Genomic DNA, 26,835 nt, shown 5'->3' with positions numbered 1-26,835 from the left:
CCTGCAGGACCATTGTCTCACGGGCTCTTTTTATCTCAAAGACCATCCTGATTTGAATGCTTTTTCCTGGTCAGGGGGAAAAATGAAAATAGACATTTTAAGGGACTTTAGCATTTCAGGTCCAGGTACAGAAAACTTGGTGCACGTGTTCTTATCTGATGTTCATCACAGCTCTGCGGTTATCTCCCCGCATTCTGCCGAGGGGGCTCAGGAAGGTGAAATGCCTTGTCCAAGACTAAGCATAATAAAATATACAACTATAATTTTTTTAGGTACAAAGCTTTTTCTTTTATTACTTTCTTTTCCTTTTTATTAAATTTATTGGGATGACATTGTTTAATAGCATAATATAGGATTCAAGTATACATTTCTATAGTGCATGATCTGTATCATACGTATGATACATAGAATTTAAAGTTTGGTCTTGTGGTAACAGATTGTGGACATTTTTTCTGTTTACATGTATTTTCCTTTACCTGTAGTGTTCATTTAAACAGCAATACAAACATTAAGTAAGTTTGAGCTTGAAGATGTACAGTTGACCCTTAAACAATATGTGTTTAAACTATGTGGGTCCACTTCTACTTGGATTGTTCCAATAAATACCTGTACTGTTTCTGATCCGCGATTGGGAGTCTGCAGATGCAGATAGCTGACTGTATGCATTTTTCTATGCCATTTTATATAGGGGATTTGAGAACCTGTGGAGTTTGGTATCCATGGGGAAGTTCCTAAACCAATATCCCATAGATACTGAGGAACAATTTAAGATTTTGAGGAGCCAAAAGATTTATGTGGATTACTGACTGTATGAGGGGTCAGCACCCGTAACCCCCTGTTGTTCAAGGCTCAACTTTGACCAATTAAAATCTGTGATATTAACCAATAAATAAAATTCATTATGTCAAAATTATTTGACCAAAATTATAATATGCATATATGATCAGCAATCAGAATCACACAGACTCTGAAAAAAAAAGTTGGCAATCTGCTCTTTGTCAAGTTCATTTAGGAAACTGATATGTATGCCCTCAGTATTATCTCAAACCATAGGCATGCATAAGAGAAAGAAAAAGAACAAAAGAAAAAATAATTCTACTGGAAGCTTCATCTAAAGGGCATTTTCACATTCAAAACGTCTTCCTTGCCTCTGGACCTCTCCACAACCCCTCCATCCTCGCCAGCTTCTTCCATTCCCTGGGCTGAGGATGCAAACAAGGACCCTGTGGCACAGAGTGTTATCCCGATGCATGATTTTCCAACATTTCCAGGGCTTGTGCCCAAGTTCTTTGATGTGATTTTTTTATATTTAAGAACAAGGGCTGAAGATGAAAGTGTGAAGATGCCCTCTTGAGCTGTTTCTCTGTTTGTGAAGAGTAATAATTTGGAGCTGTAGGTGATGATGTCATGAGTTGGCACACATGCATATTTTAGGGACCTTCTGTTCTGTTCTTGCCCACCTCACCTCCAAGTGGAAATTGTCAGGTAGGGGAGTGGATAGTAACAAATTCAAATTGTAAATAAGTCATGTTAGATTCTGTGGGTGTTCTTATTTGTTTTGGAAATTGAAAAGAAACCAAGTTAACTAGATTTTTAACTGACTGGAAATACAGACATTGTGATGAACAAAGTGGATTCGTTGTAAGTTGGTATTAATCGTTAGCAATGAGTCAGGAGTCTAGATGAGAACATGCAGGAATGGGAAAGGGGACTTGCGTTTTGTTAGAAGTTACAATCACTGTGACTCTGTATTTATGTGCAGACCTCAGTTTCCTCCTTTTCAGAAATAGAAGATCGGGCTGGCTATGTGATTCTATGAGATTTCTGATACATGTTCTTTCTAAAATTCTTTGCGACACTCTAACCAGTCTTGGCTCTACCTTGATCCAGTAGTGCAGCATTGGTCCAGACACTGTAACACTCAGAGCCTTCAGGAGGGAAATGAAAGTGATAAGGTCTTTACTGTACACATCATGGGTTTGGTCTGAGAAAGGAAGATAAACATGGAGTGCTTAGGCTGATAAATACATGCCCCATACTCTGCAGCTGCGTTTAGTAATAGTGGAAGACATAGTCAGTGTTGCTAGCCAACTCCTACTCCTATATGTACACACCTATATCTGACATTCATAGACAACTATGAATGCTGACTGTATGCATCTATCATACTCATCTCATTATAGATATCTAGATATAGTTGTAAATACATAGAAAAATAAATATAAGTTATTTATCTATTTTATATACTTATAATTTACACACACACACATATAAACTCACTGAAGCTAAAGATCACTTTTTAATGTATTTTCACTTATCTCAAACAAGGCTTATAGATGTTCACAACATCACTGAGTCTCAGACTCAAGCATAAGAACTAGTACAGCAAAGTGCAAAACATCACAGGCTGGACAGCTGGAGGGATACAAGTGTAAACCTTCACTTGCCCTCAGTGACTTTTGGCAAGTTTCCTAAATTCTCTGAGCCTCACTTTCATCTATAAAAAGAATTCAGTTTCAGTTCTGCTATTATAGAGTTATTTGTGAAAATGAAACAAGATTCCATGTAAAACATAACCTTACTGTTATACTTTGAGCAAATGGCACATTATCATAGCATCACTTCTGTGCCCAGCTCAGTGCTTGAACCACAGACATGGAGCTCCCCATGTGATTCTTAGAGTCTATGCAGAGATGGATGTTAAGCAACAAACAAAACCACCACGCAAAATAACTGTGTGGTAAGAGTGATGATGGAAATGTAGAGGTGCAGTGGATGAGCCCACAGAGAGACCCCACCCAGCCTGTATTGATGCTACACCTTCCTTGGCACAAGGGCAGAGTCTGGACTAAGGACCAACTTCTTCCCTCCAGCCTGGAACCCTGGTGTCTGCTCCTCATCCAGATTCCCAGCTGGCAGGTTAACTCATGGTCACAACTCTTCCTAGGAACCCTACAGCCAGTTCTTTGTTCTGTGGGGAGAGCAGGGGTTGGCTCAAACTGGCTTAAAATACACATCAGCAACATCTCCTGATGGGCAATAGGGTGACGTTGGCTCCTGATCTTCTTCCAACTACTGCTCGTCATCACATTAGGCTGCCAAGCTGTGCTGAAGTCTAGGAAACAGACAAAAGGCAAAAAGGCCCATGAGAAGAATGGCAGATTGTGAACATTGCTCACTTTACACCATTCTTGAGTTAAACTATTTGTAAACGTGAGTGAGCCTCTTCTTTAAAGGCCTTCCTCCTGTGTAACACAAATGTTCCACACCATCATTTTCACCTTATTTATTTGCATTACCTTATGCAGATAAAATACAAAAAATAGCACATATCTATGCTAAAATTGTTTCCATAAATTATACCCTCAAAAAATAAATTTGAGGCAAAGTAAAGACTGGCCAAGATTTTATCTTAACCAACTTTCAAATCGGGATCTAAACTAAGTGTTGAAATCCAGATTTCTATTTTGTTGCCCCACCCTACCAAAATAATAAGCAACATCTAAGCCAGAAGTGGTACTCTCTGCCCACCAATCCACACTCCAGTATAAGGATGATCAGTATACAAACCTCCTAGGTAGCATCCTTGTCTGTGTGATGATGGGGATGCCAGCAGGTCTGTTAATAAGTGCCAACAGCCCTGAGGTGGCTGTTTGTTGATGATGTTGCCTAAGACATCTTCCTCTGGTTTCTCAACTCAGGGATGGGTTTTTGGTGAAAGCTAAGCAGGACAAATCTGGGTCAGTGCAGGTGCATTGTAGGCAGCTCAGAAGTTTCTCAGGCAGAGTCCTGTGGCTGCATTTCTGGATACAGCTTATGCATTCAAATATCTTTTCTATTATACAGAACAAGTGGCCAAGCCATGTAATTTCCAACATTTGCTAGAAATTATCAGCAGCTTTAAGCTGTGCTCTCAGTGGAATGAAACTAGTGAACCTAGCATAGACAAGAGACCTAGTTTGACAACATTTATCCATCTGCAATGAACTAGATGGCAAAACCATCGTCCCTACATTCTGAGGCCTACCAGTAATATATGCTAATTCATTTAAAATTATTTACTGGATGGGTTGATTAAAAAATCAGAGAATGGGCCCTGGCCGGTTGGCTCAGCGGTAGAGCGTCGGCCTAGCGTGCGGAGGACCCGGGTTCGATTCCCGGCCAGGGCACACAGGAGAAGCGCCCATTTGTTTCTCCACCCCTCCGCCGCGCTTTCCTCTCTGTCACTCTCTTCCCCTCCCGCAGCCAAGGCTCCATTGGAGCAAAGATGGCCCGGGCGCTGGGGATGGCTCTGTGGCCTCTGCCTCAGGCGCTAGAGTGGCTCTGGTCGCAACATGGCGACGCCCAGGATGGGCAGAGCATCGCCCCCTGGTGGGCAGAGCGTCGCCCCCTGGTGGGCGTGCCGGGTGGATCCCGGTCTGTCTGACTGTCTCTCCCCGTTTCCAGCTTCAGAAAATTGAAAAAAAAAAAAATCAGAGAATGGTTCATATAGACTAGTCATCACTGTCTATACTGATTCTTAAGTATGGATAAACCAGTGAGTTAGCACTATCAGTATTTCCATTTCACAGATGAGGAAACTGAGATCTTATTTGCATCACTTGCCTAAGTCAAGGCAGTGAAGCTAGGACTTAAAAATCAAATGTGTTTCACGCTCTCTCTTTCATCAACGACCTATCAGCTCACCACACAATAATCAGAATATCCTAATTGTTTTCAATGTTTTCTAGATGAGTTAGTGTGTGTGTGTGTGTGTATATATATATATATATATATATATATATATATATATATATATATATATATATATAATTGGACATTTCCAGGCACATAAGAAGTTTGAAAAGAGTACGTGTAAAGTAGTAAATAACAGAAATATTTGTGTGCCATTTTTATATCAATGTGTTAATGCTTGCTAATGATTTTTACTGTGAATTTTTCCAAACCATTACTATTATAATTAATAGATTATGTGATTTAAATGCAAAATACAATGATTATGGCTAGGTTCCTTTCCTTCTTAAATTTTCTGCAGAATTTTTAGGGTTCTATTAGTGTAGTCTTAAAAAAATAGCATAACCTTGAATGCCATATTGAAAACTATTTCAATTTTCAAGCCACTTCCTTGTACATATTAGTTTCTTTCATCCAAATGTTACATTTGGAACTAAAACTATCAGATGGAAGCACTGGCTACCTTTCATTCCATTGTTCCCTAAACAGGGCAACTCACTGAAATCCCTCTCCGTAAAAATCAGACTTAGACCCAAACACCCTCTTCTCTGTGCAATCTTTCTCTTTTGCAGAGGGAACAGCCAAGTGATATAAAGGAAAACAAACAAACACACAAACAAACAGGCAGACTCTGAGAAATAAATGCCCCTAAGAGGCTTTCTTGGGGGAACTGCAAAATTTAGTTTCCTTCTGAGGAAGCAAGGTCTCCAAATTTCTTACAGAGAAATTTCCCCCTTGACTCCACAAGCATTGCAATGAATTAACTAGTTAAAAACTGGTTGTAGAAACAGTCACTGCGTGTTTCTGAGAGTGCAGAAAGAATGTGCTGTCCGTTTTGTCTGAAGCTGGAGCCTGGATCCCAGAGCCTATACCTCCTGCCAACTGTCCCCTCAGGCTGCTCCGGGAGAGGCCGGCTCTGCGGTGTGGCGGTCCCTCCCTCCGCGCGGCTTCCTTCTCCGCCAGGTCCTGGGCAGCTCCCTCCACCCGGAGGGGAGCTGAGTTTGCAAGCTGACAGAGAATGCAAAGGGCTGGTGGTGCTGATGTCAGAGCCAGCAGACAGTTGTGATTGGATCTAATTAGACTTTGCAGCAGCAAATAGACAAGCTCCCTGCGTGATTGGCTTCAAAGTGGCTGGTGCCCAACAACTAGCTGAGGTGCCAAAGTAGAAGCCCTGCGTGCAGAGCCCAGACCCGGAGAGGCTGCCCCGAGGAGGAGCGCGCGCGCCCGGACTGCCCGCGCACCTTGCCTGCCCGGCGCCTCCTGTCCCCGGAGCGGTGGGTGGTCGGGCTCAGAGCACGGGCTTGCAGTCCATCTGGAAACAAGTGACAGACAGAACAATTCAAGACAGGAAGGAGGAGGACCGTGTGAGTGCTCAGTCCGAAAAAGTGAGCCCGCTGCCTGATTTGCAGAAGCGGAATCATATAGCAGCGGCAGCGGCAGCGGCAGGAGCAGCAAAGGTGAAACTGATTGAGAAAAGATTCCTGTCCTGTTCTACGTGCCGAGTTTCAGCCATGGCATCGGTGTTGGGGACCAGCAGAGGGTCTGGAGGGCTGAGCAGTCAACTCCGATGCAAGTCTAAGAGGCGGCGGCGGCGGAGGTCCAAGAGGAAAGGTAAGGACCTGACGGTCGGAGCGCCTGCTGCTAACTCTCCCGTCTGCCCCACGGCCCCCGGTCTGTGGTCGCGGCTGTTTCCAACAGCTTTCTGTTGGGATGCTGGCGGAATGTCAGTGCCGAGCAGAGCGCCTGGAAATTCAGACCCCTTTGTAAATATCCCGGGGCTTTACCCAGCCCAGAGGGAGCAGTCAACAGAGCAATGGGCTCCGCAAAAGGTTGTCTAGGAGCAGGTGAGGAGGAAGAAGGGGCAAAGGAAGGGTCTGTTCATTTTCCTGGAGGACGTTTCCCTCCCTGGTTACTCCAGGCCATCAGCACTGCCTCTGACCCTCTCAGAGGGAACATTAGCACGCGGTGCCAACGGAAGGATTCACTGAAGCCAGCATCCCTAAACACGAGGCATGAGACCTCATACCAGCTTTTCCATCCAAATTGTCTTGGAAGAAGGAGTGGGCAAAACCCTGGCAGTCGTCTCCCCAGACTGGCTGACAGTTCCCACTGAGTGTGCTTCCTGTTGTTTGTAAACACTGGGACCTGAGAGAGCAGAGGCTCGTCCCAGGGAAAGGAGCAGAAATTATTCCATGAAAGAAAATTAGCATTACGGATTCTTAGTGGGGAAAAAAACTGTAAAGCTGAGGAGAAAGTGCAGCTGATGACAGGTTACTATTGACACACTGTCATGTTGGTGCCTCGTTACTGATATTCTTGGAAATCAGCCGCCCCGAAGTTAGCAATTCCATTTCTAGCCCAGGGCTTCCACAGAGGGGCGGATGTAAAATCAGCAATTGCTCCAACTTGAGAGGCGATGTTCTAAAATGCCAGCACAGCCTGCACGCACACCTTCTGAGGATGAAAAGTCTCCTGCTGCAGCCAGTCCTTCCCAGAGAGGAGCTGGTTACAGGCAGCTTCTCGTGATGAGTCTGCAGGAAAAAGTTAGTTCCAACCCTAATTTGGAATTGTGTTGATTTTTTTTTTTTTTTTTTTTTTTTTTTTTTTTTTAGACAGAGCCGTAAGGAACAATGGGAAATAAGTAACTAAAATTTATCAGGTTTTCCAGGTTTGCTAAGGCAGGATGCATCTTTAGGTAGGACTGAGGTTGTTGTAAATGCTCCCCTGAGAATTTTCATATTCTCAGTGACCCGAGATAAGTTTGTGCTTCCTTTCCTAACCACTTTCAAACAGTCCTCAAGTCTTTCACGACTTCTTCCAAGGACAGAAATTAGCCAGACATAATGCCAATATCAAACAGTCATTAATTACGATCGCATGTCAGGACCGCTGGAGCCAGTGACAACTTCCTTGAAAGATCTCGGAACCTTTGGTTTCTGATCGACAGTGATTTTGTAGTTCTAGTTTTAACTGAACAGGTAAAATAAATGCTGGCTGTTCAGTTTGTCATCTGAAATTTCACTTTGAAACAGCTCTGTTAATGTCTTCCAAAAATAACATGAACAAAAAGTGACAGTGATATTGAGAAAAATCACAGAATTGAATAATGAGTATAACTTTTAAGAGGGAAAAGACATTAATTATTTTGTGGACTTCATGTGTTCATGCTTCCCAATACTTTTGTTTAGTCTGTTTAAATATTTAAAATTAAAGGCTATGGAATAATATTTCACAGTAAAGCAATCTATAGAAGTAAAACATATACTGATAGACATTAGTACCTTTCTCCAAATTCATTTTTCTTACTTTTGAATATTAGTCAACCTAGCTTAGAAGGAATTTATTTTGGGAAAATCAAACAAAAAAATCTGAGGAAGATTTCATTTGTTAGAAACTTAACTATAACATTTCCCAATAAAAAATTTTGATAGCAAATTGCTATGCCTTGATTATTTTGAATATGCCAAGTCTCTTAATTCTCATAGCGAAAAACTAGAGTAGGAAAGAGTAACCAGAATGATATACTAATTTCCATTTTGCATAGCTGTATGTGTCAAGGGAGAATTTTCCTGTGACATCTGCTTACTGTTAGCTTGTCAGGAAGGAGAGTCAAATCAAAGTACTAAACATTCACTTTTTTGGGAAAAGCTAACAGTGTAAATGTCAGTGATCAACTTAAAAGAAGACATAGCACTTACGGAAAACATTAAGTGTTCTGTGCATTTTCCTGAGAACGGATCAATTTATATATAATTCCAAGTGATTACAGCTGCTTGGTTTCTGTTTTGTTTTTTTCCTCTTCTACTAGGACAATGGTGAATTTAAATTATGTTCTAATATTCATGAATCTTAACAACAGTAGTTGAATACACTATCCTCAGCTTTTACTCTGATCTGATTACACCTCTATAAATGTCACAATTTAAAATCCAGGTATGTGTTGGTGGTGATTAAGGAAGGAACTTTAGAAGGGTCTATTAAGTACTAACAGAAGCCACTGACTGTGACCACATAGGAAAGGTTCTTTTCTTATGTTAATAAATAAGTTAGAATACAGGTTAATTTTTTCACTCAATGATACCTATTTTACCACCTATTCTAATGAACAAGAATTATTTAGGAAGGTGCAGCGTAACTTTCAGCTTCCCAGTGCTGTGAAATGCTGTCAGCTTTCTATAAGGATCCTCTAAAAGTGGCTCTGGTAGGATTTTTAATTACCCTTTTTATTGTCTAAATAAAAAAATCTATGGGCTCTGAGAAAAAACTATAACTGCAGCTTACGTGTGGAATTGATACATTACTTTTCTTATTAATAAATATTAGCCATAGCCTCAGAAATGACATGTTTTCCTGTCCTAGGTGTTTTTAGTCAACCACACAGAAATTATGTAATCCTTAAAGATCAAAAAATATGAAAATAAGAAACCCTCCTAGCCAGAACCTGCATTTCTCTCTCAGATAAACTTTAAAGAAGAGACTCAGAGTGAACCTCACACACCCACCAGTCAATTCCCTTCTGTTATTTTAACAAAACCTGGTACTGTACAGTTTTTGTATCTTCTGTGTGTGATTTTTCTAGTTGCAACTTTCTTTTAGAAATTATTATGAATGATTTACATTTTCTGTACAAATGAGAAATGTCAAAATTTGCCTTTTGTGTGGGAGAAAAGCAAGCAGCCTTAAAAAAAAAAAAAACCCTGAAAAATACAAAGAAACCATCTAATTTTTACACATGTGGTTTAGGAAGTCCGCTCCAATCCCATGTAAAGTGAGAGAGACACGCTGGTTTATTCTGCTTCTGTTTCATTCAGAGATGTTGACAAAATGCTGGAGGCGCTGGTAGTTTACAGAGACACGAGGGCTCCTTGCTCGCACTAAGGGCCCGCAGAGCTCATTTCTCAGGGAGAGACCTGGAGACTGCTCTTTATTTTATAGTTCTAGGTAGCATTATGTACAACCAAGTCTATGCTATGTGAATCTATTAGTCTGCCAGTATTTGAAAAGAACTGAACCTATGGAAATTGTAAAAGGTGTATATTTCAACCCAATATAATAAAAGTAAAGATTTAAGGTTTGTTTTAATTAATATCAGCTCCAGTGGGCAGCATAAGAGGCAAAACTCATCAAAACAGTGTAGTATATAAAAAGAAAATATTTAAAATTTTATCAACTAATCTCTGAACCATTGGATGCCTTCAAGGTAATAAATTGAGTAATTTTGTAGGTATAATTTTAATTAATAAATAATAAATTTTGTTTTATATATTTTTTGTTTTTCTCTTTTATGAGTGTAGTTTTCCTAAAAGAACTATGCATTAGGATGAAATTCATTCTGAAAAGGAATATATTTAATATTTAATTCATTAATATATATAATGTATAAAATGACTGAAGTTTATAGAATTTTTTTAAATTACTTTTTTAATGCCAACATATTTGGAAATGGATTGCAAAATAGTAAAAATTTAACTGGTTCCATGATACAAACAGGAGGATAGTATTTTAAGAAAAGTGCATCAATCATTAAAACCAGGAAAGGGAAGAAATTTTGGAGAACTATTTGAAACATTGTATAAACAATCATTTATAAGTCAGTATAATTGAACTGGTACATCGGTCCACGACTTTTCTCTTTTGGGGGCATTTGACAGCAAAATAAGTTAAGTCTTGAAATTTAGATATTGTTCCAGGGTGATCAGTTACACAGAGTTTTAGAAAGGTGAAGAGGAATTTTGGAATCCAAGATGTAGCTCTGTAAAAGTGAGCCGATGAGTCACGGGGAGATGGGAGAATGGGCGGGCCAGGTGCCCATCGCTGTGAAATGTACATAAAAAGTTGACAAAAAGAACAGAATGAAGTAGAACAGATGGATGATGACAGATGCAGGCTTGTTGTAAAATGAAGTTCCGTGAAAAGTTAATGAAATAGAAAGATTGTGCTAAGGATGAAGGTGGAGAGGCCGTGTGGCTCTGTATCCTCTGCAATGCCAAACAGACAAGCATCATGTGGCTAGCGGGCGGACACGTCCCCTGCACCACAGCCACGCAGTCCGCTCACTTCGCTCACCTCGCTCTCTGACAGCTCGGAGGAAGGACTGAATGTAGCAAGAAAATTAAATTGATTAAACAGTTTGCCATTGTCTAATGGTGTAAGGCTCTTTATTTCTTTCTTTCTTCTTTTAGAATTTGTAGTAGCACCTCTGCTTCCTGGTGACCCGTGTAATAGCGGTGATTTGAGATTGCTTCGAAGGCATTAGATATGATGAGTGAACATGAATTTAGAATAAAAATATGAGGTTCAATATCCATATCTAAATAGTGGTGATTTGGTTATTGCAGAAGTACTGTCTCGGAAAAGCATTATGTAAGGAAATGCAGAATTAGGAAATTGTACTTTTTCTTTTTGAGGAATAGGAAGATAACTTATGCTCTGAAAGCACCCAGAGCTCAAATTTTAAATATATATCCAAATATTTAATGTTTATTGTTGTGTATGTCTATGTACACATATATACACAGTAGAGACAATTAAAACATTTGAGCACTTTTTTATATCTACTGCTTCTTTTTAAAAAACACTAAAAAGTGAATGTTTGGGGAATATGAACAGTTTTAGGCAACTCATAAAACCATATGTGATTACTCTACTTTGTTCTTCATCACTTAAATAGATTCTGCGTTGGTAGATTGGGCTCTTAATTCCTAGCAAACAGTATTTCTAAAAGGATAAATTTCCACATGGTAAGCAAGATTCTAAAAGCCCTTATTACAGCCATTTCAAAATTATATAATAATAGTAATAATAAAGAAATGCCAGGTGAAATATGAAAAGCATGAATGCCCTTCACAAATATCCAAACTACTACGTGTCAGCGCTCTCCACGTGGCTATATATTGCAATAAAAAGCTACATAGCAATGCATAGCCGGAGGTGTGGCAAAAACCCGGTTCGTGCTGTTAAGGGTCTGTAACTAGAGTGAACTTAAATTAACATCTATCTTTTCCTCCACTGAAATACAGAAATACATGATTATGCAGAAAGCATTATTTATTTCTAACTGTTAATATATTATAATTTAAGAAGGGTCCCCTATCAAATAAAGGAATATTACTTCCAAAAAGAAGGAGAAAGTCTGTTTAAATCTCAATCCACACGTAAGTCTTACATGCTCTCGTGAAACCTTAGAAAATAAGAAAGGGGGATGCATTTGGAAATTTTAAAATGTGAGTTCTTTTACTTGCAGATGTGACACTGTTAGTTCTAAGATATTCCTTTCTTGTGATTAAACTTCTATTTGCTTATTTCATTTAAAAGGAGCAGGGGCTATTGCATCTGATTTCTTGACTTTGTTTAATAAGCATCACAGCAAATGTGGCTCTTAGAGCCCTGAGTCTACTGCAAATTCACAAATGAATTTAATTTCCCTGGAAATTCATCAAAGAATTAGCAACCTAGAGAAGGATATGTTTGCTTTTTAAGAAATCTGTGATTTTCTCCTAAATAAACTCGGTCAGTTGCAAAGACAGAAGATTTTTTCTGAATAACAATAAATATATGAAAATAAAGAGTTAATCAGGGTTCCTAGATCCTCTCCATACACGTGGCTGTTTAGTCATCTTTTATTCTGGTTATAGGTGTTGAGAAGGAAGGGCCACAAAATAATTTCATTTTGTTATTTTATTGATGGGGAAGGAATACAATTAGAATCTGATTTTTGGTAACAGAGTAGCTAGTAAATGCCATCTTTGTGTCATAAAATACATACACACACATATATATGAATTCACTAGGATCATGTCTTAAATTGTCAAAGTTAATATTAACATTTTTTAAATCTCAAAAACTACCAACCATGTAATATAAATGTTATATTCATATTAAAGGGGGAATTTTATGCTTCAATAAGAAATATTGTCCATAAATGGAGTGTTTATATATAACAATGCAAAGAAACATTTTGGTTTAAGGTGGAAGAAACATAATATAAAGGCTCAGGTGACTCGTAGATTTTAGGTCATTTTTTAATGCCTAAGAGATAAAATTTTTAAAGCTTTTTAAAAGATGTGTACACTGAAAATGACAGGATGGAAGGTGACTGGCAGAATTGCTGCGATGCAGAAAGGGCCATTAGAGTTGCCTGTCTGCGTTCCTGCTAATGTACTTCAAACATGAATACTCACAGTAGCCCATCTGAAACCAAAAAGGTCCAGCTCTGTCTCCACACCTGTATGATCAAGCTTTCCTGTAGATTAGGGGGAGAAATCTCCAATGAAGACAAAAGGTGGGATAGGACAGGTATCATTTCTAAAGTGAACTACCTGTTCATTTGAGATAAAATCTGGTTACCTCTATCATATCGAGCACTTTTATAACAGTGCCCACAGAGAACTTATTTACAAAAGAGATCCAGGTTTCTTCTGTGCTGTGGCTTCACAATTTAGATAATAAATAAAATCCATATTGCTCAGAATATATCAGTAAACCTTCTTTTTTGGAGTTGCTACCCTGCGAAGTGATTCTTTCACTTAAATGATCGCTCAGCACTGCCAGGTGATTTGTATATAATAGAAAGTGTCCCTTTACATGCCTCAGCCAGGATGTGCGCTGAAGAATTTTATAGATTTAATTAATCTTTGCTGCTCCATTTAGTTCAGATGAAACCTCTGATTCTTGTTTCCTACAGCCAGTAGACAGAAGATCTGCCTCATCATTTTGTAATGTCTTCTGTAATTTCTCAAATATGTCTCAATGTGGTATTAAAACAGAATGGAGGGGGACTCAGTTCTCCGAAACTGGGGAGCCAGTCACTTCTGGAAAACGCTCACCCAGTCAAATCCTTTTATGGTTAAAAACACACGAAAATGGGGTGGTGCTATTTCTTAAGAAGCAAGAGTTGAGAACATAATAATAGACTAATTCAAAACATACACTCCAGACACCAATAATTGACTTTAAAAATTATTTTTATCAGGCTAAGTCTGTCGGAGGTACACAGATTTTCTCTCTTGAAAATGAATGCAATATTTTCTAAAAGTTTAATTGCTTTTGGAAAAGTGCAATTTAATAAACATGACAGAAACGTCAACAAAATAGATGTTGACCTCCTGTGCACCCGAGTCTGGCTGGGTTCACTCATCCCTGTCTATAACAGATGCTCCAATCCCGTTTGGCTCATAGCTATGGAAATAGATGTGTCCTTAAAGGAAACACACGTTCTCTTTTTATTAGGCTGTGTTCTGACCTGAGGACTGAAAAAAATGTACACAAACTCACATACTATTTGCATATACAATTTTAAGACAGATGTCTATAAATTTGGGTGATGATTAAGAGAATATGAAAAATAATATTATTTGCTATTTATAGGTAAATAAAAGCATACAGAGCCTAAGATATAAAATACAAAATCACAGATACAAAAACATTTTATTTGTGCTTCAACTTTAATATTAACACCATAGATAAAAGGATGGAAAGGATTATGCAGAATCTAACAGAATTTTAACAAAAAGTGACTTTTTTATTCAAACATGTGTTTTAAGAAAAAATATGTTTAATCCAAATGAGTCCATGCTGCTCATCTTTTTTCTGAAGAAGAAACAATTTTGAAATAAAAATCATTGTTACATCTGTAGGAAAAATACCAGGATAAACAGTAGCTTTATTAAAAAAAACTTGAAGATTAGTGGCACGGGGAATACTCTAAACTTTGACAGCCTTGAAATATATTGAACTAAAAGAAACTGTCCCCTCTGATGTAGCTCTGATGTGTATTAAATGTTACTCTACTCATTACACCAGTTCACCATCAGGAACTACAGATGGAAAGCTATTCAGCACTGAATGAAAATCAAGGGAATAGCTATTTATTAAACATTGAAGATGATAAGGTTATTCAGTTTATATCTAACACATTTGAGAGTTCATGTAATTTAATATTATCACTTGAGTTTTTTAGTTAAATTATTTTAAGGAAAGTTAAATTATGATTTGGGCTTTTATATGTAGATAATAAATGGAATTTAAGCCATTAAAAATTACATACATGTATTTTTTGTAGATTCCTAACACATGCATACAATATATAGAGATGACAGACTCAAACATTTATGAAAATAAAGAACATTGAAATATTAAAAGATTCTCTAACTGTTACAGAAGTTGAATATATACTCATTTTTAGATTAACATTTAAAACAAATGTCTAAATATTTTTTACAAAACTTCTGAGAGCCTAGACTCCTGATAAATAGTGAAAAAATGACCTTGGTTTATGATTATGTTTTATAATATTGAGGAACATATTAATTGTAAAAGTTTTAAAGCATTATTTTTAAAAATTTGTTCAGAGTTCATACACAGAAGTGAAATAAATCTTTTTTTGTCTTTGACATTAATAAAAAATAATCTGTCGTCTTACATCATAAAACAAGAAAGCAACAAAAACCATGGTGGTATGAAAGAATTTTTATGGTGGATGGGGAAAGAGAGACAGAGAACATCAGAGAGGGGAGGGAAAGGAAAAAATAACTCAAAAGTTCCTCTTTCCTGTGTTTTGTTTAGAGTTCATCCTGCATTGAATGCTCTGTATCTTCCAAAACAGAAGGGCTCTTGATTCAAAAATGCATGCTATCTAATTCTACTCTGTTTGCAATTTTGCCTTAAAAGTTATGTGTGTATTCAGACAAGGACTGATTTGATGTGTGTAAGTACAATTTCTTCATTTGCAAATACATCTTCTCTGCTGCCTACTATGGGTTAAGCAAGCAACTGACAACAAAAAACATCTAAGAAAACAACATTGGCAGGATCTTTCTTTCTGAGCTTAGATTGCATATGTGGATACAGTCATATACTACAAATCAAAACAGGGAAAGAACATAAACTTCATGAATTCAACACAGTATTAGATTCTTGGGAAATTGTTTTAGATACAAAATATTATCACATTTTTTACAAAATTAGGTTTCTATTACATTTATTTTATTATCCCTGGTGAAACTCCTATCTAAAAACTAAATCATTAAACCCCTTTAGGTTTGAATACTTCATTCCTTCCATAATGTCGAAACATAATAGCTACTCAATTAAAATCCATTGAGAAAATTGATTTCTTTTTTAAAATAAAATTGCTTCAAGAAAAACCAGAACAATGCAATAGAAGGAAACATTTTCTAAAAAGAATAATATAGATTCTATGAACCAGAGTAATTGACATAGGAAACACACCATGTGGAGACGCGTGGGGATGATGTTCTTTAGCCATTTTTAGGATGCTGAGAGCTAGGGATGAAAGTGGCTTCTCCAGTTCTTGTCCTGCAAAGTTAACTATGGGTCTAAATGGCAGGCGTTGCTCTGTGTGTGCAGTGACTGCTCAAGGATGAGCTGTGTGCTCCTAAAAGTGAGTACTGTGGCTTCCACATTGTACAACATCAATAAATAGCTACTATAGAATTAATTCTCAGATGTAGATGGAAGACTGACAAAGGACACTGTCCGGTTTATCTTTAAGTCATTATCACATGAATTTTAATTTATTCATTCAACAAACACTGTGTCAGCCACCATGCTAACTGGCAGGGATGAAGCAAGGACAAACGCTCTGAAAATGTTCTTTGAAAGAGTCAGAAAGCACATCTCAGCTTGGCTCTGGCTTCTCTATTGTCCATGTGGAAGACAGAGTTTACAAAAACCCCATCAGAAAGTTTTGGAGGCACATTTCTACTGTTTTCCAAACTGGCCGAACCGATGATTGGCTTGCTCATAAGTGTTTGTGTGGATGGATGAGATGAAACCTGCAGAGCAGACAAATTTCACAGATGCTGCTCAGTGAGCAGCCACTTGGAGCCTGGCTCCCCTTACCTTGACCTGGAAAATTTTTCTCAGCCTTTCTCTCCTGAGCCTCCAGCTTGGGCACACAGGCATATCTCCTCTGGCCTGATGGTGGCACAGCTGTCTTGAATTCCCCAGACCTATAGCTGGTGTAGCACTCCTCCTCTAGAAAAGTCCAGGCACTGCCCAAGAACTCAGTCACCATCTTACTTTCTGGTTCAGAAAAATTCAACTTTGTCTTCAGTGCTGACAACAAGCATTGTGAGCGTCTGCATAATAGAAAACCAAGCCAAGGAAAGTAAGTAAATATAGCATCTAACCTGTGATGTAGCTTGACATTCTTTATAAACAAGGATGGCCTCTTTTTGCTTAGACATCATGAAAACTAGGACATAAAGCTCATCTAAATAGTCATAGAAGGTTTTTCCACTGCCATGTCCATTCAATATATGGACACAGGAGACCTCATGGAAAAAATGAAAGCCATTAAATCTGCCCCTTGTTTCTATGTAGATAGCATGTTTCTTGGTTCTTCTCTCTTAATTATTAGAATAATTTCTCTCTCTCTCGATCTCCTTCTCCCTCTGTCTCTCCCCCTCTATCTCTTTCTCTATTTCATGTACTTTAATTTTAAGAAAGTTACATATAGAACCCACACCCAATGTGCAACACTAGAAGATAAAATTCTTCTGTGCATACGACTTACTTTATCTACTCACTTTGGCAACAGTAATACTGGCTGCAGCTGGTAGTTTTAAGTAATGATCTGTAGTGATACTTAGGAATGTTTCCAAACTTGACCATCAGGGAAACAATAAAAATGAGAATTGATAAAAATGGAATCATGCAATGAATTAAATGATCCATGCCATTTGTATATATTTATGCAAAATAAATTATAAATTATACAAACAGAAACCTGATATCAGCATTGTTCTTTATTCACTAGAACTGTTTTATCCTTAATCCATGTAGTTAAGGAAATTCTCTTCACTCTGGGCTCATCTGGACTTTCCTCCTTTTGATGTTCAGGATGAGCTGATCCATCTTGTTTCTCAAGATGGCATTGACCATGTCTTTCTACTCTAAAATCTTATTTCCTTATATCAGGGTTTATAATCACTCATATGAAAAACCACCTCCATGTCTAGAAATAGTCAAATTTTCACGTGTGTATACAGACATTATCTTCTGCACTTAGCGCAGGTTCCTTTCCTCTAGAGTTCTCTCCTGGTGTTGCCCTGGGAATGCCTTCTGGTCCACAGTGTGTTCTGTAGGATTTGGAAGCAATGCTAAGTGGTTTATCCCACTGTAGTTTCACAGGCAGGGATGACTTTCTACTCAAGACGGACATAAAAAACAAGCTCCCACAGTTGATGGAGAAAAAAAAAGAAGACATAATGTGGCATTCCCCATGTGACATCATTGGACAGTCTGGTTCAGGAATGGGGGACATGGAGTTTACATTATAGGCAAAAGTTATGCAAATAAAACAATTATGGGACTGGAAGTGTTTGTTTTGCAGGACATGAAAAAATACAAGGAGGATAAACTCTGAAATAGTCATGTAATTGAGACTCTGCCTATGTGTTTTCAACAAGCTTCTCTTAATTAGCCAAGTGCAGGCCAGCAATGATGAGGCTACTCAACTGACTGCCCATTTGGCCACAGAAAATAAGAACTAAATATTAGTGACTAACATTTATTGAGTACTTATGCTGTTCTACACCTAAAATTTGTCTCTGGTGTATCATTTGTTTATATATAAAATAGGAACAGTATTTGAATTATAAGACTGTGACATATATTTTCACATACATTTCATTTGCATATACATGTGCATATATATGTACATATATTTTCATACAGGAAATAACAAAATATCTGTTAATTTAGGTGACTTATAAATGAACCTGTAAAATAAAATTTAGAATAAGAGGGGTTTCTGTACTTATTAGTCTAAGTTAACTATACAAAAAAAGTCTAGACAAACAGTGGATTAGTCTGCTCAAATGGCCATAATAAAGTACCCCAGACTGGGCAACATAAGCAACAGAAATTTATTGTCTCACAGATCTGGAGGCTGGAAGCTGAGATCAAAGTGTGGCAGGGTTGTTTCTCCTGCGGTCTCTCTCCTCGGCATGTAGATGGTTATCTCTTGCCTGTAGCCTCACACTGTTGTCCCTCTGTGTATGCCTGTGTCCTGATCTCCTTTTATTAGGACAACAGTGAGATTGAATTAGAGGGCACTCCAATGAACCCATTTTAACTTAATCACCTATTTAAAGACCTCCATCTCCAAATGCAGTCTTGTTCGGAGGTCCTGGGAATTTGGGCTTCAGCATATGGATTTTGGGGACACAACTCAGTCCACAATAGACAGAAAATCACAGTTCTATTCACCTTTAGAGACATTTCCTGAAAATGAAAGCATGTTGTTAGGTTATGCCCTCTTTCTAGAAATATCTTCTCTACCTTAATAAAATCCAGAAAACTTTTAAGTTCCATTTTCACCATCATACCTCTAGTATACAAACTATAATATCTGTAGTGAATGAAAAATATAATGTCCAAAAACTCTTTTTTCATTATTTTGTCACCAGTATTGCCATCTAATGGTGTGAAACAACGAGACTTTTATTGTATTCTGTTTTGGGTTTCCTCCTTTCCGGACCTTCTAAGATCCTCACTTCCTGTTAAAGTAGCATGAACCACCATGATTCTTAGAAGGATTCCCTTCCATAGTAAATGGCGTGAGGATCACCTTCACTTTCCACTAACCACTCTTTTTTTAATGGAATAAAATCAGTCATGAACTTTTCTTATTGGGCAGTAAAAGGATCCTAGGAGAGTATTAAGTCAACATCATCTTCATTTTATAGGCAAAGGTAGTGAGACCCAAAGACATCGTGGCTACTTTGAAAGCTAGATAGTAAAAGCCTGAATTAGACTCCAGGTCCGCTGGTCTGCAAACAGATGCTCTTGGTAAGAAGAAGCCATAATCTTGGTGTGGAACTGAGCACATGGGTATAGGCAGGTTGACATAACAGTGTGGGCCCCTGGAAGGAGGGGACTTTCAATGTGAGGATGCACAAAAGTAAGAGTAGGTGTTCTCTAGGCAACATGGAGCTCACTGCCACTGAAGAGATGCCTGTGGAACAAACTCAAGAGCAATGTTACCAATGCCCATTAAGCTGAGAAATAGAGTTAGGATACAGAAGGCTTGTAAGAGAGTTCTGTTCTTCCCTTCTCAGGAAGATGGTAAACAGAGTGGAAACCAGCTCATAATGTATTAATGAGTATATGTGTGTGCATGTGTTTGTATATATTTAAACACACACACAGACACTCACATATATTTTCCACAGTGCTTTCATTTGCTTAAGTAACATCAGTGACACAATTTTCTGTTTCAAAGGTTATTAGCTGTGGAACCAACTCAGACATTCAACATGTTCATTTTTTAGATATCTACATAATAGTGTATATCAAACTCCAAAGTTAATATTAATTGCTATACATGATAAAATATTTAATAACTACTACTAATTAATATTATATGTGAGGAAATTTAAAATTCTGTTCTCCGTAAACAAGTGGAAGAAAAGAAAGCCGGTGCTTTGTGCAGGGACAGCACCTCCATGCATAGCACTGTCCACGGAGAAATTAGTCTGGGTGAGCTCATGATTCATTGTGATGCTCAAATTAGTTAATATTTTGCAATGAAAATAAAACTTACTACTCATTCAATAAAATCTTGGAACTAAATTCAAATATTATAAAATGTTCTTTGCAGATTTAAATACACTTTTTTGCTTGTTGTGCATCTAGATTTAAAATTGAAAGCATGTGAATGACCTTGTGTTTGTGTCTCTGTGTGTTTGCGAACAGGATATTTCTTATCCGTTTTTATGCATAAATGATAAATTTAATGTTCCAATTTCCTAGATTAAACTAGCTCAGATTCTACGCTGGCAATACAAAGTCAAAATCAAGTTGAAGCCACAGGTAAACATGTAGTTTCTGTTTTAAATTCGCTGAGTAAATGGATAAAAAGTGGATTACAGAAACAAATTTGGATAGAGAAAAGTCAAATAGGACATCTGAACTCACCATATGATGATGATCCTGAAAGTGTCAACTTTAAAACAAAACAGTTAAATAATGAGACCCTCTTGAGAAAACATTTTGTGCTCCCAAACAGAACAAAGCGGTATTAACATTAAGGAGAATCTATGCAACTCATTGCACACAAATTGACTAAAATTGCTCTTCCCATCTGTTCAAAATCTTCTTTATAAAATCATTTTACATAAACACATACAGATAGAATTTCTGAGTTTTTAAAATTCCTTTGTAAACAAATGATCGATTCTTGATGACATTTTATTTATAACGGGCCAGTGAATCTCAACTCATTATGCAGAAATTAGAGTGGGAGGGTCCCTTATATCACAGAATTTAGAGAACAGAGTGGACTGAGCAGATTTCTTTAGAACTCTCTCCACTCAGTTTTGTAGACTGAAAGCAGCTCCAGACCCAGAGCTGGAACAAGGGAAGAGCTGAGGTTGTATCAAAGTATAGATTCTATCAGTCACATCCCAAAGGAAGGATGCCTGGGACCCAGAGCCCAGTCTAATGTGGCTGTAACATTTCAACATTATACATGGGACTCAGGTTACACATGGCAATCAGGATGTCCTGTTTAAGTGGATTTTTGTGAACTTCCCTGCTGCAGTAATAACAATACATGAAATTCTTTATTTGTATAAATGTCTTCTAACTTCCTATTAATTTATAGAAGAAACGGTTCCTAACTTCAGTGACTTCAAGTGTGTGTGTGTGTAATTGTGTGCCTTTGCACTCTATGTTACAAGGATAGAAACAGCAGAACCAAGGCAGTAGGTCTAATTATAATTTTTCCAGATAAAAAAAAATGCATGGGAAAATTTAGGAAATATGCTGATAATATGGTTATGTTTTTAAAGCTTATTTTTAATACTTGCTCTTTCTGAATTATTTTATATTATCATTAACATTGGTTTGGTCTTAAAACACACAGTAAACTTTCACCTCCTGTAATATTTTGCTTGATTTCCTTTGTTGCCTTATTTTTTAAAGTGGCTTTAATTCTTCACACAGTTGAATAATAATGAGTCTATTACTATACTGGTCAGTCTTTCTGCTGAGCTCCCTCTAAGCTGAATAAGGCAAAAATCGTGGGTTTGAAATTTAGGTTTGTTTATTAATCTCTTCCTTCTTTTCATCTGAACAAGTACTGATTTTGCTTTCAGTTATGATAATTGTAAACCTTATAAAGGTTTACAATGGTCTTGTATTTTTGGAATCATTCTCATCAAAGCAATGTGGAGATCAAATGGATAATGTCCAATGTAGATACATTACAGGAAAAGTAATGGATGCCTTAAACTTTTTTATATCTGCAGATAGACCATCTATACTGATCACGTAGTGCTGCCAAGATAACCAGAAGCTTTGCAAGTTTGAAAAAAAAACAATAAGCACACTGTTCATTTACTTGTCTATAGCACTATTTTCCACACACACACACACACACACACATACATACATTTTTTTTTCAGTGAAAGGAGGGGAGATAGTAAGGCAGACTCCTGCACATGCCCCAACAGGGATCCACCTAGCAACCCCATCTTGAGCCAATGCTTGAATAACGAGCTATTTTTAGCACCTGAGGCTGACATGCTTAGGTCAACTGAGCTAACCTCAGTGCCCGGGGCCACATTCAAACCAATCAAGCCACTGGCTACAAGAGGGGGGAAGGGAGAAGAGGGGGAGAGCAAGGGGGAGAGAAACAGATGGTCACTGTTCATGTGTGCCCTGACAGGGGATCAAACCTGGAATATCCATACACTGGGCCAATGCTCTATTCACTGAGCCACCAGCCATGGCCTCATTGTTACATTGGTTGCTGTCCCAAATTTTACTTTAAATGGACTGCCAAGCCTTCACCAATTATCTCTTAACAAGGGTAATCACATGCCCAGAGAGTGCCAGGGTACACTTGTAGTGTGAGATTAATTAAAAATAATACACCATTCTACTCCATAAGCATCCTGGTTGAGATAGTTAATCACACAGTCGTGCCCCCTAACATATGAAACTAAACTAAATGTGTTGTTCCACTAAATATGTACTCAGAAACCCCTGAAGACGTTCTTTCCTCCTTTGTTACATTTGCCTAAGCAATGTTACATTTGTGGGTTAGAGGTTCCCACTTTATGCTTTTCTTATTCTCATTAAAATATAACACGACATCTAATTTTTTTAAATGTTCTTCACATACTTCCTGAAATCAGCTTGAAGCCACCTTATTCTGCAGATACACTGGGAGAGCCTGCAAACATTTCTCAGGCAGGATCTGATAGTGGGACGAAAGGGGACAACCAGTCCTGGAGCCAGGCCTCTGGAGGACAGAGGAGCTCACCGCTGGGGGTTCAGGCTCCGCTCCGCAGGACACTCAGCCGGCCCTGGATCCCAGAGCAGCCATGTTACGGTCCCACACACAGCCTGACACAAAAGGCTCCAGCAACTAGACATCAATCCCGCTACATATATGTGGTGATGTGGTTTCCACACCCAAATCACTGAGAAATGAGGCAAGTTTGTGTCTGCAAAAGAGCTGAGCTCAGATGATCCAATGCAAAACCAAAACCAAAGGAACACAAGCGCACCATCAAACCCGGGCAGAGTCCCGGGAGAGGAATCCTGTGCAGAGAGGCCCTGTCTCCTGTCCTGTGAGAAAAGAGGACAAGAACAGAATAAAATGACAAAACGTACTTATTAGAATGTTTTAGGAGTGTTCTCAACCCTGCATGTCCGGATGTGAATTAAGAAGCTGTAGATATATCTTATCATTATCCGAGGTGTATGTGAACTTTAGAATGATTTGCTAAACCTTCTGAGAGTAATTAGCATTTTGTTGAAACATTCTGTACACTAGATCCTTGACATCCATAAGAGATACATACTCAGAAATTTGTGAATCCTATAGCTGACCGTTTCTCCCAGGGAATGGAGTGGAGTGAAGTAAATTACCAAATGCAGTTCTGTGCAACATGTAAGATACATTTGGTTGGTTTTGTTTGTTTGTTTGTTTTGTTTGTTTGTTTGTTTTGAAGTTTGGGATGTTTTAATATATTTAAATTTAGCAAATTGTTTTATTACAAAGCTTTTCAGAGCCCAGTGCGTGTTGATAACATACAAGGCAACCAGAAGCACACAGTGTTTTCCAAACTTATTTCAACCCTCAACATCTTTTGGGGGACATCACATTAATACTTCACTTACCATGAACATTCAACAAGATAAAGTTTAGGAAATGCCCCAATAATTGAGTATTGCTGAATACTTTCACTAACTCCTTCACAACACAATACGCTACTAGCATCTATTACAATTTTTGAATTTATCAAAAACCTCTATTTTTTCTTAAGAACCATAGATTTTTATATTCTCGAGCACTTTATTACTGTCGCCTACCATGCTGGACAAGTGCTGAGCAGATGTAGGGTTTTCTATCTTCTGTTCAGAATCTAGGTTACCTGACTGGGGAAGGCAGAGTGGCTGTCAGCTTGTTTCTGAATCCCGGGAAGTGATACTTGTGGGTCCACTGGAAAATGACATATCCGGAGTGACGAATCTGGGGGGGCTTCTGCAAAGCATAGCCCACAGATCATTTTCCTAGGCAGCTACATCAGTGACCAGGAAGGTGACCAGAGCGTGGTCCGGCAGCTAGAGGAGAGGGGAGGGCAGCGTTGATGGAGGCACCCCGCCTCCTTGTCCCAACAGCCCTGGGAGCTCCTAGAGCACCTGCTCCTTTCTCCCGCTGCCCCTGCCTCTGTCCACTCTGGGAGCTTCTCTGTACTTCTGAAAGACGCTCTCTTTGCTGAAAACTAATGGGTTTAACTTCAACTGCTTATTAATATGAAAAGTCTATTTTTTTCAGAACCTTTTTAAAAAATAATAGAAGGCAAAAGTGGAACACAAACTGGGTCACTCACCGGCTTACTCACTTTATTCCTGTCCAGCAAGTTCTCTATCACGATACTTGCATATTACTACCTCTCTTAGATTTTGGAGGGCCGTTTCTATCCACAGTTTGAAAAAGAATTATATTATTATATGTATTATGAAATAATCTTGAGAGTTTCTCAATCAGTTCATCAAAATCTATTATTCATACAGTAAAATATACTCTAAAAAATGTATTTAGTGGCTTCTGTTTTATTCTTAAATCTTCCTTACTTTCAAAAAGACTATTATGTAAGTACCACATAATGCATTGATACAGTGATACTGTACAAAGCACAATACACTTCCAAATTAAATTTTAAAAATTTGGGAGATAGTGTGACTACTGTGTATTAAAGTACAGAGCTTCCTGGTAACCAAGGCAAAAGGAAATTATAATGAGCTAGAGACTTCTTGTTTTCCAACCACAAGAAAAAAAAATTAGGTAATTTCATTCAGGAAAATATAAGAGCAGATGTAACTAATTGGATATTATTATATAAAAAGACCTGATTAGGTTTCAATGAAGCATCTGGTTTTTAAGTAGTTGGTTCTGACAGACTGTCCAGGCAAAACCAGCTTGAAAATGTGCACCCAGGTGGCTAGAAAAGCTCATGGTCTTCATGGAGTCTCTTCATATACCTCAGGCTGCCACAGTTACGTCAGGACCATGAAAGCAGGTATGAGTCTCCCTATGGCAGGAGGGTATGTATCCAATAGGGTAGAAGCCAGTTTGAGTTACTTAAAACTGTAAGAGATGGTTAGAACCCAGACCTAGATTTTATGATTTACAGCTGAATTTGAGGATGCTATTTTATATTCTGAGTGTATACACAGATTGTGAAAGGCATTAAATGGGTGTCGACAGAGACCAAGTGTGCACCCAGTAAGCTGGCATTGGCTAATGAATTACAGGCTCCATGCAGATTAGAAATGCTTATTAAATGAATTATTTTAGCTTTGGTTTTTAGTAAATGAAACTAAGATTAGCAATTAGCCTTTAAAAAAGTGTGCCTCAATTATGTTTGTCTCTCATGCTGGTTGGCTTCTTGCCTGAGATGCTCACACCTCAGCTTACTGAAGGGAGGACAAGGGTCAATCATAAACTCAACCTAAATGCTGTGACCTCTCTTCTTTATAGGGCAAAATTGACCCAGGACACTAATGCTTTCAGATCCTAACCTCCAATTTTATACAGAAACTGCTTAAATTTTCTTTTTCTAAAACATCATTTGTACCCTAATTCAAACTTGTATTATAGTCCTCTTTTTACAATGCCTGCCTATCCTGTGTCCCCTAACTTAGCTTTCTCTATTTCCTTATGGAAGCAAATATATTGATGGCTAGCTTGTAAGTGACAAAGAGCATGACTTTTGTCTCTTCCTACCCCCCCTGAGATCTGGAGCATTGCTACTCGACAGCAGGTGTGCAGTTACACGTGGATGCAACTCTGGTCCACACCCTCCTCAAACAAATTTCTGCACACGAGATGCTTAGGTTGACCTACAGTCTCTTTACATGGCACCTCACCTAAAATGCTTAATTTCCATTTTATTTTTTATTTATTTGGGGGGGCGGGTAAAACAAGGAGTATTTGGGGCCTTAAAAATATATTTAAACATGACTGAAAACCTGAGACAAACTTTGTAGCACAGTCATATTGTGAATCTGCATTTCTTTGTGTATATTTAGTATGTCTAAGCATCCTATCCCCTCACCAGGCTCTGAGCCTTGCTATCTGCTCACCAAACTATAAAATCCCAAGAGCGACATGCGGCCTGAGTAGTTTTCTGTCTTCCTTCTCCACATAGCCAGGGCAGTATGTAGGTGAGGTGATGTTAGTCGGGTGCACTGAATATGTCATTTGGGAGTCTGTGTTATTCAGTTTAGAACTTTCTGAAACAGATTGGCCAACACCTCCCACCCCCACCCCTTGTCACCTGCCAGGTCCTCCTCCCAGGTACCCATGTCTTCAGTCTGGGTTCTCATGACCCAGGCCTGACTCTCACCTGTCTTTCTCCAGCTACCCTTTTTTTCTCCAACTGGTCACTTTAAAATCTGATGTCACCTAGTTGACATTGGAAATGATTTCACAGACTCACAGGGAAGAATGAGTCAATGATGAAAAACACGTTGTCACAACTAGGGATCTTACTTGTTCATGGGAAAACAGTTCTTAGCCTCTGAAATTATAGTGACGACAGATGTACTCGCCAA

At 38.3% G+C, this 26,835-nt stretch overlaps 1 protein-coding gene across 2 annotated transcripts in view; it reads left to right on the top strand.

Moving 5' to 3' along the window:
* The first annotated feature begins 5,680 nt into the window (after positions 1–5,680).
* The window catches only part of ADARB2 (adenosine deaminase RNA specific B2 (inactive)), a 472,028-nt gene continuing 450,873 nt past the window's right edge, over positions 5,681–26,835 (top strand). For both annotated transcript variants that reach the window (XM_066385234.1, XM_066385233.1), the window contains exon 1: positions 5,681–6,345. In XM_066385234.1, the coding sequence (XP_066241331.1) occupies positions 6,246–6,345 (100 nt within the window). In that variant the 5' untranslated portion in view covers positions 5,681–6,245. The remainder of the gene's footprint in view (positions 6,346–26,835) is intronic.

This window comes from Saccopteryx leptura, chromosome 5 (assembly GCF_036850995.1).
Source record: "Saccopteryx leptura isolate mSacLep1 chromosome 5, mSacLep1_pri_phased_curated, whole genome shotgun sequence".
Taxonomy (NCBI): Eukaryota; Metazoa; Chordata; class Mammalia; order Chiroptera; family Emballonuridae; genus Saccopteryx; species Saccopteryx leptura.
Note: the sequence above shows the minus strand (reverse complement) of the source record. Positions and strands in the feature narration are given on the sequence as shown.